This window comes from Hyla sarda, chromosome 3, assembly GCF_029499605.1.
Source record: "Hyla sarda isolate aHylSar1 chromosome 3, aHylSar1.hap1, whole genome shotgun sequence".
In the NCBI taxonomy this organism is placed as follows: Eukaryota; Metazoa; Chordata; class Amphibia; order Anura; family Hylidae; genus Hyla; species Hyla sarda.
Genome location: NC_079191.1, coordinates 255,987,027 through 256,001,929, shown reverse-complemented (window position 1 = coordinate 256,001,929; position 14,903 = coordinate 255,987,027). Strand labels below are relative to the sequence as shown.

Below are 14,903 nucleotides of genomic sequence, written 5' to 3'. Positions count from 1 at the left end.
ACCCAAAGATCTACGGCAAAACGGGGAAAAAAAAAAAATCATTGTGCGACAAAATTTAAAAAAAAAAATGTCATTTTGTAACTTTTGGGGGCTTCCGTTTCTACGTAGTACATTTTTCGTTAAAAATGATACCTTTTCTTTATTCGCTAGGTCCATATGGTTAAAATGATTCCCTACTTGTACAGGTTTGATTTTGTATTACTACTGAAAAAAAAATCATGAATACATGCAGGAAAATGTATACGTTTAAAATTGTCATTTTCAGAGCCCTATAACATTTTTATTTTTCCATCTTCAGGGCGCTATGAGGGCTCATTTTTTGCGCCGTGATCTGAATTTTTTGTCTGTACCATTTTTGCATTGATCTGAGTTTTTGATCACTTTTTATTCATCTTTTCATGATATAGAAAGTGACCAAAAATACGCTGTTTTGGACTTTGGAATTTTTTTGCGCGTACGCCATTGAACGTGCGCTTTAAAAAGCGGTATATTTTTATAATACGGACATTTCCGCACGCGGCGATACCACATATGATTATTTTTATTTACACAGTTTTTTTTTTTTTATTCTTGGAAATGCCGGGTGATTCAAACTTTTATTAAGGGAAGGGATAATTCAAAGGGTTAATGATTTTTTTTATTTTTTTTTTACACTTTTCTTATGCAATATTATAGCTCCTATTATAGGGGGCTATAATATTGCATTAACTGATCTTTAACACTGATTGATGCATCTCCATAGGAATGGATCAATCAGTGTTTTTTTTGCGATTGATTGCTCAAGCCTGGATCTCAGGCTTGAAGCATTCATTTGGCGATCGGACAGCGCAGGAGAAGGTAAGAAGACCTCCTGTGCTACAGCTGTTCGGGATGCCGCGATTATACCGCGGCAATCCCGAACAGCTTTGAGCATGCGGCTAAAGGGTTAATAGCGCGCGGCACCGCGATCAGTGCCGCGCGCTATTAGTGGCGGGTCCCGGCTTCACTGCGACACCAGGCTCGCTGTGATATGATGCGGGGTTACCGTGTAACCCCGAGTTATATCACGGGAGTGGGACCAAGGACGTACCCATACGTCCTTGGTCCTTAAGAGGTTAAGAGTCTCATCTGTCCTCCAATCGTTACCTGTATCAATGGCACCTGTTTGAACTTGTTATCAGCATAAAAGACACCTGTCCACAACCTCACACAGTCACACTCTAAACTCCACTATGGCCAAGACCAAAGAGCAGTCGAAGGACACCAGAAACAAAAAATTGTAGACCTGCACCAGGCTGGGAAGATTGAGTCTGCAATAGGAAAGCAGCTTGGTATGAAGAAATCAACTGTGGGAGCAATTATTAGAAAATGGAAGACATACAAGACCACTGATAATCTCTCTCGATCTGGGGCTCCATGCAAGATCTCACCCCGTAGTGTCAAAATTATCATAAGAACTGTGAGCAAAATCCAAGAACCACATTAAGGGGGGGGGGGGGACCTAGTAAATGACCTGCAGAGAGCTGGGACCAAAGTAACAAAGGCTACCATCAGTAACACACTACACCGCTGGGGACTCAAATCATGCAGTGCCAGACGTGTTCCCCTGTTTTAGCCAGTACATGTCAGGGTCCGTCTGAAGTTTGCTAGAGAGTATTGTGATGAAACCAAAGTAGAACTTTTTGGTAAAAACTCAACTTGTCGTGTTTGGAGGAGAAAGAATGCAGAGTTGCATCCAAAGAACACCATACCTACTGTGAAGCCTGGGGGTGGAAACATCAGCTTTGGGGCTGTTTTTTCTGTTAAGGGACTAGGACAACTGATCAGTGTAAAGGAAAAAAATGAATGGGGCCATGTATCGTGAGATTTTGAGTGAAAACCTCCTTCCATCAGCAAGGACATTGAAGATGAAACATGGCTGGGTCTTTCAGCATGACAATGATCCCAAACACACTGCCTGGGCAACGAAGGACTGGCTTTGTAAGAAGCATTTCAAGGTTCTGGAGTGGCCCAGCCAGTCTCCAGATCTCAACCCTTTAGAAAACCTTTGGAGGGAGTTGAAAGTCTGTGTTGCCCAGTGACAGCCCCAAAACATCACTGCTCTAGAGGAGATCTGCATGGAGGAATGGGCAAAAAAAAAAAAAAAACAGCAACAGTGTGTAAAAACCTTGTGAAGGCTTACAGAAAACTTTTGACCTCTGTCATTGCCAACAAAGGGTATACAACAAAGTATTGAGATGAACTTTTGTTATTGACCAAATACTTATTTTCCACCATAATTTGCAAATTCTCATTGTTTCTCTTATAGTTGTGGTATACCTATGATGAAAATTACAGGCCACTCATCTTTTTAAGTGGGAGAACTTGCACAATTGGTGGCTGACTAAATACTTTTATGCCCCACCTTATAATATTGTAAGAAAGCAGCTGGTTAAATTGCGGTTGGTAGGCATGTATCACTGGGGCCACAATGACATAAGACTGGAGTTTGGGTCCATGTTTTGGGAGTCACTGAAGGTTCTTGACTCAGAAGATTAGACGTATGAGCTGTTTAAGGGAAGCATAAGTTAGGATACAGTACTGTATATGGGAAAGATAAAAAAAAATAATAAATAAAAAGGTAGTGCAAGCTTTTCTCGTTTTAATTCTTCTCATAGCTTTGGTCTATCCTTTCAATGAAGGGAACTGACCATTTAATGAAGGTGCAAACTCTGGGATTCTCTCTGAACATCCATACCTGGTTAAAAAAAAATAAGTGGGGGTTTGACTCCTGGAACCCCTGAGCTGATTAAACAGGCTGTGTTACTTTGGCAGGTCCTGTCTCCCTATCATTGGTTAGCAGACATAGCGCTGCACAATAGTGGCTGTGCCTGGACTGGCAGCTCTGTCCCGATCACTTGAAAGACACAGAGCTGCAGGGAGCCACCACAAAATGCATGGCGTTGTGCCTGGTAGACAATAAAGCCATGTTCACACATCGCAGTTTCGGTGCAGAATTCCGCTTGGGATGTCAACACGGAAATTCTGCTGCAGCAGTCTCATTGAATTTAACAGTATTTTTCAGGCACAGAAATTCCATTTTCTATTTCCACAGAATGAAACTTAATTCATTTTGCGGACACTGCTTGAAATGCATAGAGGTCCATGAGATGGCGCATTCCTCTGCGGTCCTAGCACTGGTATGATTGCTTAAAGGGTACTTTTTTGTCCCAGAAAGTTAAACAGATTTGTAAATTACTTCTATTTAAAAATCTTAATCCTTCCAGTACTCATCAGCTGCTATATACTACAGAGGAAGTTCTATTTCTTTCCGGAATTCTTTCCAGTTTGACCACAGTGCTCTCTGCTGACACCTCTGTCCATGTCTGGAATTGTCCAGAGCAGGAGCAAATCCCCATAGCAAACCACTCCTGCTCTGTACGGATCAGGACACAGACAGAGGTGTCAGCAGAGAGCACTGTGGTCAGACAAAAGAACTATACAACTTCCTCTGTAGCGGATAAAAACTGGAAGGATTAAGAAGTAATTTACAAATCTGTTTAACTTTCTGGCACCAGTTGATTTGAAAAAAAAAAAAATCCCGAACGAAGCCCAGGCTCCCTGCATGGAACGGGCATTTTCGACCACCGCCGAAAGCAGCGGCCAACATGCCCCTCCATACAGTTCTATGGCAGAGCCAGAGCGATGCTTAGAACTGTAGGACCCCCCGCGATCTAACACTTATCCCCTATACTTAGGATAGTGGATAATTTGAACATCCCGGAGCTCTCCTTTAAATGTTAGTTTCTCATAGCAGCATACAGAATTAGATAGAGAGAGATATCTATCTATCTATGTATTTATTTTTTATCTGGTTGCATACTGTCAAAAGAACTGAAGCTATAATAGAACCAAAGTAGATAGTGTCAGTCTGGCTGCTGCTGAATGGAATCTGCAATAGAGGCCCCAAATTGAGCCTTCAAAAACAGAGGTTAACCAGACTTAAATGTATCCATATCTGATGGGTAAGAGATGGGACATCCCTATAGATGTTAAATGAGCAACTGGTCCTAGTAAAATGAGAGGGTTCAGCCGACGTTCATCTAATGTGTTTTGGCACCTTTAAGGTAGCCATATTACATAAGTATTGACCGCATGCTATGATTTAAGCGTGAAAAGTTGGTTATTTAGGCATCTGTTGGAGGGGGGAGGGACTGAAAAAAAGATTTATAAAAAAAAATAAAAACAAAACAACGTTGAAGATAATCCACCAGAAGAGAGATCACAGCACCTGCTTATTCCCATTACCCTCCTCCCCATTATAACAAAACAACCACCTTTGCCTAAATAATAATGCCCCGGAGGCTGCTCCATCATAACTCCCCATCCATAGTGCGCATAATGCTTCATATCTTACTGGGCTGGAGCACATTTATGAGTGTCGTCTCCTGAGTAGTGGCAGTATACAGCTGGCATGCAGATGATATAGGCAAAGTTTGACACATACAGGCAGCACAGCAGATGTGCTCTCATTCTGGTGGCCATGCTGGCAGAGCTCCTTTGCTGTGCCATATAAACATGGGATAAAGAGAGCCAACCTCAGACCATGGCACTGGGGACTAGTGTGCTGACACTACCCATACCCCTGATGAACATTACCTCCCCACAGTCTGCACACATGCCAACACATTGTGAGGAGAAGAATAACACATGGCCACATCCTTTCACCCCTTATCTCATACCAGGCTGCTTGTTTTCTTAGAAGGAAGATAAAGCAGTCGGCCACACAGGAAGTGACCCCGCCACACAGGCCAGGGGTAGGGGGAGTTCTTCCTTTTTCTATATTGGAGTTTGCTGACATTTTATTATAGGTTACAATGCATCCCACTGTGCGACCTAAGAGCATTTCCTCCATAATGAGGAAGGAGGAAGATTAAAAACATTCTAGTAACCTGAGCCCACAGACGACCTCTTCTGTCGTCTAGTTCATACTTCCTTTACTAAACTACTTAACAAAATGTACATATCATGGAAAAAGTAGGACGACCTACCATTCAAGAGTCTACAAAAAATGAGTGATAACCACAATGGCAGCCATACTGGATATCACCAAGTACACTCAGACATACCAGAGATAATGGTATTTACACCTTACTCTTCAGAGACTCACCTTCCACCACCTTCCTGTATATATGTATGTGGCAGCTTAGAGATGATAGGTTCTTTTTATTGGATATATCCTAAAAGGCTAGCATGCCATCAGTTAGCAAATACATTTATTACTGTAGTCTACCACACTATTCTATGCTCTTTTTTTGTGGTATAACGATGTATACCGGCAACACAGACAGAGACACAGAGACACACAGACACAGAGACACACACAGACACACACAGACACACACAGACACACACAGAGACACAGACACACACAGAGACACAGAGACACAGAGACACAGAGACAGAGAGACAGAGAGACAGAGAGACAGAGAGACAGAGAGACAGAGAGACAGAGAGACAGAGAGACAGAGACACAGAGACACAGAGACACAGAGAGACAGAGACACAGAGACACAGAGAGACAGAGACACAGAGACACAGAGACACAGAGACACAGAGACAGAGACACAGAGACAGAGACACAGAGACAGAGACACAGAGACAGAGACACAGAGACAGAGACACAGACAGAGACAAAAATATTATATATTTATTTGGAGGGGTGGGGGCTGGGGGGCTGCGGGATTGTGTGTAGCGCTAAGTTTCCACTTTTTTATTTTTTATTTTTATTTTTGGGGGGGGGGGGGGGGGGGGGGGGGAGGATAAACGCATAAAAAAAAACACACCAAACGGCCCCCTTGGGATTTTTTCATTGAAAAAAACGCTGCAGCCAGATGTTAATTCTAAGTTAATGACAAACCGTAAAAAAATTCCACTTTGCGTTTTTCAGTTTGGCGTTATTTTAATCCTTTTGGAGTTTTTTTCACTCTTTCTTGGCGTTTTTCAGCTCCTTGCCGGTTTTGCAAAGTTGCAGCATGTTGAGCCTATGGCGTTTTTCTCCCTGAAATCGTGGCGCTTTTTTTCTCCCATAGAACTCTATGGGAGTAAAATAAAGCGCCAAGAAAAACGACATGTGGGTTTTAGATTTTTGCATTTTTACAGGCGGTTTTTATTCTTTTTTTTGGACTTTAGCGATAAAATTTCGTAGGGTACCATTTAAAAAATAAAAGATTACATTAGTGATGGAAAAAAATTGTATTTAACGAAATGTATCTTTTTTATAACAAAATTTGTATTAACTTTTAAACAGGGATCAATTCATGTGTGCGGGCAGGGACCTAAAAATTTAGCAAACAATAATAAAAAATGTAGTGTGTGTTTCACTTTTTGTTTTTCATTAAGTAATTTATTTTTTTTAACATCTTTTAGGTAGTACCTGTACTAATTGACAGGTCGCCCTGGGTGTCACTTCTGACACCCGTTGCGATCCTCATGTATAATGTATAGATGCGGGTGGCCGCTCTTCTATGGTCCCCTGCACTGCTGTATATATACACACACCTATTCATATTTCCCACACAGAGCTGTGATTGGCCAGATGGTTCCAGCCAATGACAACTCTCAGTGGGAAATATGAATAGGTGTATATATACGTCAGTGCAGAGGACCATAGAAGAGCGGCCGCTGCATCTATACATTATACAGAAGGATCGCAATGGGTGTCAGGAGTGACACCCGCTGTGATCTTTCCGTAACTGCAGGTACTACTGCTCCCAACATTGAGCACTCTGCTCAATGCTGGGAGCTGTAGTACCTGCATTAATAGACCGATCGCAACAGGTGTCAGAAGTTACACTCACTGCGATCTGTCTATTAATACAGGTACTACAGCTCCCAGCATGGAGCAGAGTGTGCTCCATGATGGGAGCAGAAGTACCTGCAGTTAAGGACAGATCAGTGTGTGTCACTCCTGACACCCTTTGTGATCGTCCTTCAACCCTCATCCCTGAGATGCGGAGTGGCTTTCTCCTGCGCTCGCATCTCTGCACTATACTCTGGCCGGCCAGTGATATGTATAGAACATCACTCATTCATATTTCCCGCTGAGAGCTCAGCGGGGATTGGCTGCCACCATCCGGAAAATATGAATGAGTAATGCAAATTTCAATTGACATCACTGGCCAGCCCAGAGTATAGTGCAGAGATGCTAGCGCTGTATAGAGCAGCTCCGCATCTCTGCTATATTATGGACTATCGCATCGAGTGTCAGGAGTGACACTAGGGGCGATCAATTAGTACAGGAACTACTCCTATCATGGAACAGTGTGGTAAAGTACTAAAAAAAAAAAAAAAATTATATATATATTTTTTTTTTTTTTTTTTTTTTTTAAATAAAAAAAAAACACTACATTTTTATTATTATAGTAAAATGCAATAATAGATATAGATCAATTAATAACCAGTCCTCTAGGGGAACTAGGTAAAAGAATAGAAAGACAAAAGGAGATAGGATCCAATAAAATAATACTAATTTATTAGTGAGTGGTAAAGGATGTAAAAGAGTGGGGTTCCAAGTGCCTTAGCACAAAAACAATTCTACTTTGTAATGACATCAGTCATTTTACCCCAAAATCTACGAAAAAAAAAAAAAAAATCATTGTGCAACAAAATGGAAGAAAAAACGCAATTTTGAAAATTTGGGGGGCTTTCGTTTCTACGCAGTACATTTTTCGGTAAAAATGACACTCTTTATTCTGTAGGTCCATACTATTAAAATGATTCCCGACATATAGGTTTGATTTTGTCATACTTGTGAAAAAAAAATCATAACTACATGCAGGAAAATGTATACGTTTAAAGTCGTCCTCTCCTGACCCCTATAACTTTTTTATTTCTCCATGTACAGGGCGGTATGAGGGCTCATTTTTTGCGCCGTGATCTGAAGTTTTTATCATTTTTGTTTCGATCTGACTGATTGTTTTATAAAAATTTTTATGGTATAAAAAGGTGACCAAAAATACGCTATTTTGGACCTTGGAATTTATTTGCGCGTACGCCATTGACCGTGTGGTTTAATTAAAAATGTATTTTTATAGTTCGGACATTTACTCACACGGCGATACCACATATGGTTATTTCTATTTAAACAGTTTTTTTTATTGGGAAAAGGGGGATGATTCAAACTTTTATTAGGGAAGGGGTTAAATCATATTTAACAACTTTTTTTTCCCCACTTTTCTTTTTGCAATGTTATAGCTCCCATAGGGGACTATAACATGCAGTACATTGATTCAATTAACTGATTACTGCCATTGCATTCAATGGCAGGGATCAGTGTTATCGGCAGTTGATTGCTCAAGCCTGGATTTCAGGCTTGGAGCAATCAATCGCCGATCAGACGCGCAGGAGGCAGGTAAGGGACCCTTCTGCTGCGTCCTAGCTGATCAGGATATTTTGCGATTTTACCACGATGGTCCTGATCAGCCCGACTGAGCTGCCAGGAAGCTTTTACTTTCACTAAAAAAGAGTTAATGCCGGACATCAGCCCGATCGGCAATGCCCGGCATTAACCACGGGTCCTGGTTGCTTATAGCAACCGGGAACCACCGGGTATGATGCGCACTAAACTGCTGAGCACTGGTCATACCTCAGGAGACGTTTATGGACGTTCGTATGCATTAAGGGGATAAAAATTAACATTTTGTTGTAAAAATATAAATTTTACTAAATACATTTTCTTCTATCACTACTACATCCTTTATTTGGTACCCAACAAACTTTGAAAAACTTCAAGGGATCCAAAAATGCAATTTCCACTGAAAGGCAAAAAACGCTATAAATAAAAACAACAAACAAACAAAAAAAAAAACACCAGACACAGGAAAATGCTGTGGCGTTTTTTCTTGCGTTTTTTTGGGGCCACAAAAGAAACAAGTGGAAACTTAGCCTTAGGGTACTTTTCAGGGCTGAAGTAAATTGGTGTGGGTTAGCGGGTAAAGGACGGGAGCTGCGACTTTCAGAAAAAACCTAAAGCACTGCACATGGTAGTTCACTTTCAGATATTATATATAGCAAAAGTCGCAGAAGTGACAGACTTGATGCAACTTTTTTTAGATAGAAAAAAATATATAAAATGATCTGTAAAGCTTGATGAAATCCCCTCAAAACGTATACTGTACTAACAACCTGTTTGTTTTTTATATTATGCTGAGAAGCAAGTAGATCAAAATACAAACGGTGGATGTGCGGCTGTGTTTCTCTATTTGTGTTGTACATTTGTAGTCTCTCCCTTCTTCCATGGCCCGCACTCTTGGTCGGGCAGCAGTGGGACTGCCTGGCCACTGGGTTGTTCCCCCTGTGGGCATGGGGTCCCGAAGGCAGTGGTCGCCAACCGGCACTACACCAGTGTCAGGTTAGGGACCCACTCTGACTAGGTGGCCTTGACATGGCGAATGGGCTTGTACTTTTTGATCAAAATGTATAATAACTACCTGTTAGTTTTTGAAATTTTGCTGATGAGCAAGTAGATCAAAATACAAATGGTGGATGTGCGGCTGTTTCTATATTTTTGTTGTTTACTAAAGATACCATTTATCCTATTCCCTAAAGTGCAGTAGGCCCGGCCACATTATACCTTTTTACTGGTATCCCGACCTCTCTTTGCAGTGTAGAGCCTGAACACAGGAAGCAGAAAGCAGGTCTGACATGAGTGATCACATGTTAAAGGAAAACTGTCAGCTTTCTCCCCTCCGCACTAACCAATGGTACTGGCTGGTAGTGCGGGGGACACTGATCAGTAATGATTACAGTGCTCGGATCTGCCGCGCCGTTCGGCCGTAATCTTCTATTTTCGGTATATGCTAATGAGGTGCTAACTGGCACTCTGACCCCAGCATTTTTTTTTGGCCGCAGCGCCGCCCAGCTCATCAATATTCCTCTCCTACCTCCTTCTCTCCCTCTTCTCCCCGCACTGCAATGAAGAGTGAGGGGAGGAATATTGATGAGGTGGGCAGCGCTGCAGCAACACTGACGTCAAAGTGCCAGTTAGCCCGGCCGATGCCAGTTAGCACATATTGAAAAATAGAAGATTACGTCCGAACGGCGCGGTGGAGCCGGGCACGGTAAGCATCAAACTGATCAGCGATCCCTGCTCTACCAGCCAGTACTACTGGTTAGTTCAGGGGGAGAAAGCTGACAGTTTTCCTTTAAGGGGTTACTCCGCTCCCCAGCGTTCGGAACTCAATGTTCCGGACGCTGGGGAGCGAAGTAACCCCTTAAAGGAAAACTGTCAGCTTTCTCCCCCCGCACTAACCAGCAGTACTGGCTGGTAGAGCGGGGGACACTGATCAGTTTGATGGGCATCTGTGTTCATGCACGCCCCCTTGTGACATCCCGACCTGACCCTCAATGAATGTCTATGGGAAGGGGGCGTGATGTCACGAGGCAGCGGGCATGAACACGGAAGCCCACACACAGCGTTTGGAACTCAATGTTCCGGACACTGGGTAGCGGAGCAAGCCTTTAAGACAGTACACCTTCAATAGGCGTCAGCTGAATGTCATGAGTGCTCAGGGTGGCTGAGTGTGTGTTTTCAATAACCACTTTTCTCTAACATGTATGAGGACCTTCTTCCGTTACATCAGTTTCCAGCTTAACAATATAATTGACCTCTTTTTTGCCTGTTTTAGGGCATGTTCATAGTCAGCTTTTTAATTGTAATTATTAAATACAAAGACGTATTAGTCTTTCCTTTCTAACATGTCTCCATTTACGATCTGTTCCTGGCCTTGTATCCAATAACTGCTATAAAAAACCTGAACATGTGAACACACCTCAAGGTTGATCGGATTCACACAAGCATAACATGGTGACATCTGTGTGTCAGGCTGGGACTAGCAGGCATATTACAGTCCTGTGTAACTGGCCTGACTCCGTTACCTATACCAATAATAGCACAGGAAGGCCCAGGGGTCACCACGTCCTCGCTCTTAGGACCAGAGAGAAATATTGAGAAACTGATCTGTATATAGAATCTCAATGAAAGCACCAACCAGCATTCTCTACACAGGCTAGTCCGAACATGGCTACAGCTTGTTACATTCAGTCATAATAGACGAGCAGAGTCCAAACAACTGATACAAAGGCTTTTAGAATGTGAGCCTGAACAACAGGTGCCCTTGTACCCACTGTGTATTGTGAAGTCTACGGCAGACACCAGACAGGGGGCCCTGCCCTCCACTCATAAGCAGACATAGCTTTTTCCAAATAGTTGTCCGGGATGAACATGTACTGAACCCTCCCCCTAAAAGGTGTCCCCTGCAGGAGTAAACTCTCGATGTCCCTGGTCCTGACAGGTCTATCCATGCCACCTCTTTATATAGACAGCGTATGAGGACATGATAGAGAGAAGACCAGCGAGGTCATATCCGTGGTGATGTCACAACGTTTCACTTCACCTCCATGGTGACATCACATCATCACAATGACAAGGCCTGGACAGAACTGGGGTAGTGCAGTATTGTATACAAAAGTAGTGTCAAAGTATGTAGCACTTCAAAGATCCGGCCGAGTCTGAACTGTAACCTGGATGACACCAGGTAGAAAACATATCGGGGGGGGGGGGTCTTGCCTGGAGTGCTAGAAGTTATAGGAAGAGATGGGGGGGATGGAGGTCTTACCTGGATGACACTATACCGGGAGTGCTAGAAGTTATAGGAAGAGATGGGGGGGGGGGGTATTACCTGGATGACACTGTACTGGGAGTGCTAGAAGTTATAGGAAGAGATGGGGGGGGGGTCTTGCCTGGGTGACACTATACTAGGAGTGCTAGAAGTTATAGGAAGAGATGGGGGGGGTCTTACCTGGGTGACACTATACTAGGAGTGCTAGAAGTTACAGGAAGAGATTGGGGGGGGGGGGGGTCTTACCTGGGTGACACTATACTAGGAGTGCTAGAAGTTATAGGAAGAGATGGGGGGGGTCTTACCTGGATGACACTGTACTGGGAGTGCTAGAAGTTATAGGAAGAGATGGGGGGGGGGTCTTACCTGGATGACACTGTACTGGGAGTGCTAGAAGTTATAGGAAGAGATGGGGGGGGGGGGTCTTACCTGGATGACACTATACTGAGAGTGCTAAAAGTTATAGGAAGAGATGGGGGGGGTCTTACCTGGATGACACTATACTGAGAGTGCTAAAAGTTATAGGAAGAGATGGGGGGGTCTTACCTGGGTGACACTATACTAGGAGTACTAGAAATTATAGAAAGAGATGGGGGGGGGGGTCTTGCCTGGATGACACTATACTAGGAGTGCTAGAAGTTATAGGAAGAGATATTTGGGGGGGGTCTTACCTGGGTGACACTATACTAGGAGTGCTAGAAGTTATAGGAAGAGATATTTGGGGGGGGGGGGGTCTTACCTGGGTGACACTATACTAGGAGTGCTAGAAGTTATAGGAAGAGATATTTGGGGGGGGGGGGGTCTTACCTGGGTGACACTATACTAGGAGTGCTAGAAGTTATAGGAAGAGATATTTGGGGGGGGGGGGGGGGTCTTGCCTGGGTGACATTATACTAGGAGTGCTAGAAGTTATAGGAAGAGATATTTGGGGGGGGGGGGGGGTCTTACCTGGGAGCTCAGGTAGCGCTTCAGGCACTCCTCGCACACCCCCTTCTTACAGCAGGGCAGAGGCTTTAAGGACTTGTCCTCCAGGCACACCCGGCAGCTCATGAGTACCTTGTCGGCCAGACTGCTGATCAGGAAGGGGGACAGCTCCAGCTCCAGGCTGGCCGGGCTCAGGGGCAGTTCTCCGGTGCCCCGTAGCGAGCTCCTGGGGGTGATGTCCGATAGGGGGCGCTGCAGTTGAAGCTCGGCCGGGGGCAGCTCCCCGGAGAAGTCACTCTCCACGCAGTAGACGCTGCACAGGACACTACACCTTTTCCTGGGCTTGTGCCCCACGGAGCTGATGAACCTCCCGGGCTCGTGCTGTGGGGGCACACTGTTATCTATGGGGGGCTCCTCCATAGTGCTGGGGGTGCGCTCCGTCTCCCCAATAGTGACAGCACGGAGACAATAGGGCTCCTGCCCGTCCTCCTCCTCATCGTCCTCTTCCTCCTCGTCACTGCTGGCGCCGTGCTGAATGTCCTGGGTGTGCGGCGCCTCCTCATGCTGATCCCCCATTCCCGGTGCCAGGCTGCCCACACTCTGTCCACTTCACTTGTGCTTCCGGGTCCGTGCAGGGCCCTCTCACCCTCCCACCTGTGTAGGGGACGAGCCACTGGTCTGTGTGGGCCGACTCTGCTCCTTGGCGTCTCTCACCAGCAGACAGTAGCCCCATGTACAGAGCCGAAGTAGTCACTCCAGAGCGGCGCTCCTCGTCCCTGTATACTTCACACAGCAGCCCCGGGAGCGCATAGCAGCGCAAGGCACCCAGCGCGGGGGGCGGGGCCAGCTGCATCTGCCTCGCTCCGCCACTCGTACAGCTGTTACCGTATTCCTTCTAGTAGTCTCTCCCAGCCGCTTGTCCGTCCCACTATTGTGACTATAGTCTAGCCAAGCGGGATTACCGTATTCTGGTTAGTACTGCTCCTACATCGTATTTATCCTAGTACTGGATGTGTTTTGAAAAATACCGTAATTATCTGAATACAATGCAGTGCAATGTTTTGACGACATATTGAAAAGAATGAAGACAAGGCATGAACCCCCACTAATTGTTAGTGTCAAAAAGAAGTACTAGGTTTTATTTGCTGGAAGCCTGGAACTGACTGGTCAAGGTATAAAGCCCTGGCTGCCCTGGCATGCTGGGAGTTGTCTGATCAAATTGTCAATTTGTCAGATTTCCGCCATAGCAACCATCCACAATTGGTGATAAGGTTTTAATGCCTCTTTAATAATTCTCGTTAATGTCAGAAACCATAAAAGAAAATCTTCCAAAGAAAAGAATAGAAAAAGTTAAACCCTCCCAACGCCCCACCCCCTACCCTTTACAAACAGTCCTCATTGACTACAGTCTCGGCGTATATACAATTATAATCACAGCAACCTTTTTGAAACCTAAAAGATTTAGAGATCTGACACGGCCCCTTAATACTACACTATGAAAGAGCCAAGGCGCTGCATTTGTCAATCTCCGGCTCTGCCATAGCGCTGCATTGAGGGGGCGCGTGTCGGCTGATGCTTTTTGCGGTGGTTGACATACCCTCTTTCATGCAGACTGCCAAGGCCCCATACGGGAGATCACGAGGTTGGTTCCAGAAGTCGGACCCACCACAATCTAACACTTATCCCCTATCCTTAGGATAGGGGATACGTTTTCAGATCCTGGAGTATTCCTTTAAGGCCCATTTTAGGCTAGTGTAACCATCTCTTTTCCATCTTTATTCTTTCCTTTCTTCAGTTTTAATTCCCCCCTTTAAATACAACAATATTGCCCATTCTGTCATTTAGGCCGCAGTTATTTTGTTTGAGATCTCAAACCATCACAATGTGACCAAACAAAATACTTCCCCTTCCACTACAAAGAGCAGCAAAGAAAAGAAAAAACAAACAATTTCTTATATCCTTAAAGGGGTAATATTTTGTCTCCTCATAGCCAGACCAACTGTATTGTAGTTTGCACTTATTACCTGTACTGGTTCTTTTTCCCTGATGGAATATGCTGTGATAGGCATAAAACCTGGTATCCTCTGTCCACTCTGTCTCCTTTCTCCAATACACTGTGTGGGTGAATATGAGTCCAACGAGGGGTCACTTACTTAAATATGTACAGTAGGTCCTGAGATACAGTGGGGCAAAAAATTATATAGTCAGCCACCAATTGTGCAAGTTCTCCCACTTAAAAAGATGAGAGAGGCCTGTAATTTTCATCACATGTATACCTCAACCAGAGAGACATAATGAGAAAAAAAATCCATAAAATCACATTTTCTGATTTTTAAAGAA

The 14,903-nt window shown here is 44.2% G+C and overlaps 1 protein-coding gene and 1 long non-coding RNA gene across 4 annotated transcripts in view; one reads left to right on the top strand and one right to left on the bottom strand.

The window, feature by feature from the left end:
• RNF217 (ring finger protein 217) overlaps positions 1-13,432 on the bottom strand; it is a 96,646-nt gene extending 83,214 nt beyond the window's left edge. Inside the window, exon 1 of one of the 2 annotated variants that reach the window (XM_056566466.1) lies at positions 12,588-13,432. In XM_056566466.1, coding sequence (XP_056422441.1) covers positions 12,588-13,139 — 552 coding nt within the window. In that variant the 5' untranslated portion in view covers positions 13,140-13,432. The remainder of the gene's footprint in view (positions 1-12,587) is intronic. The other variant, XM_056566465.1, reaches the window with a different exon arrangement.
• A 15-nt stretch (positions 13,433-13,447) lies between these two features.
• Positions 13,448-14,903, top strand: part of LOC130362277 (uncharacterized) — a 74,973-nt gene continuing 73,517 nt past the window's right edge. For both annotated transcript variants that reach the window (XR_008891339.1, XR_008891338.1), the window contains exon 1: positions 13,448-13,534. This is a non-coding gene — a long non-coding RNA (uncharacterized LOC130362277). The remainder of the gene's footprint in view (positions 13,535-14,903) is intronic.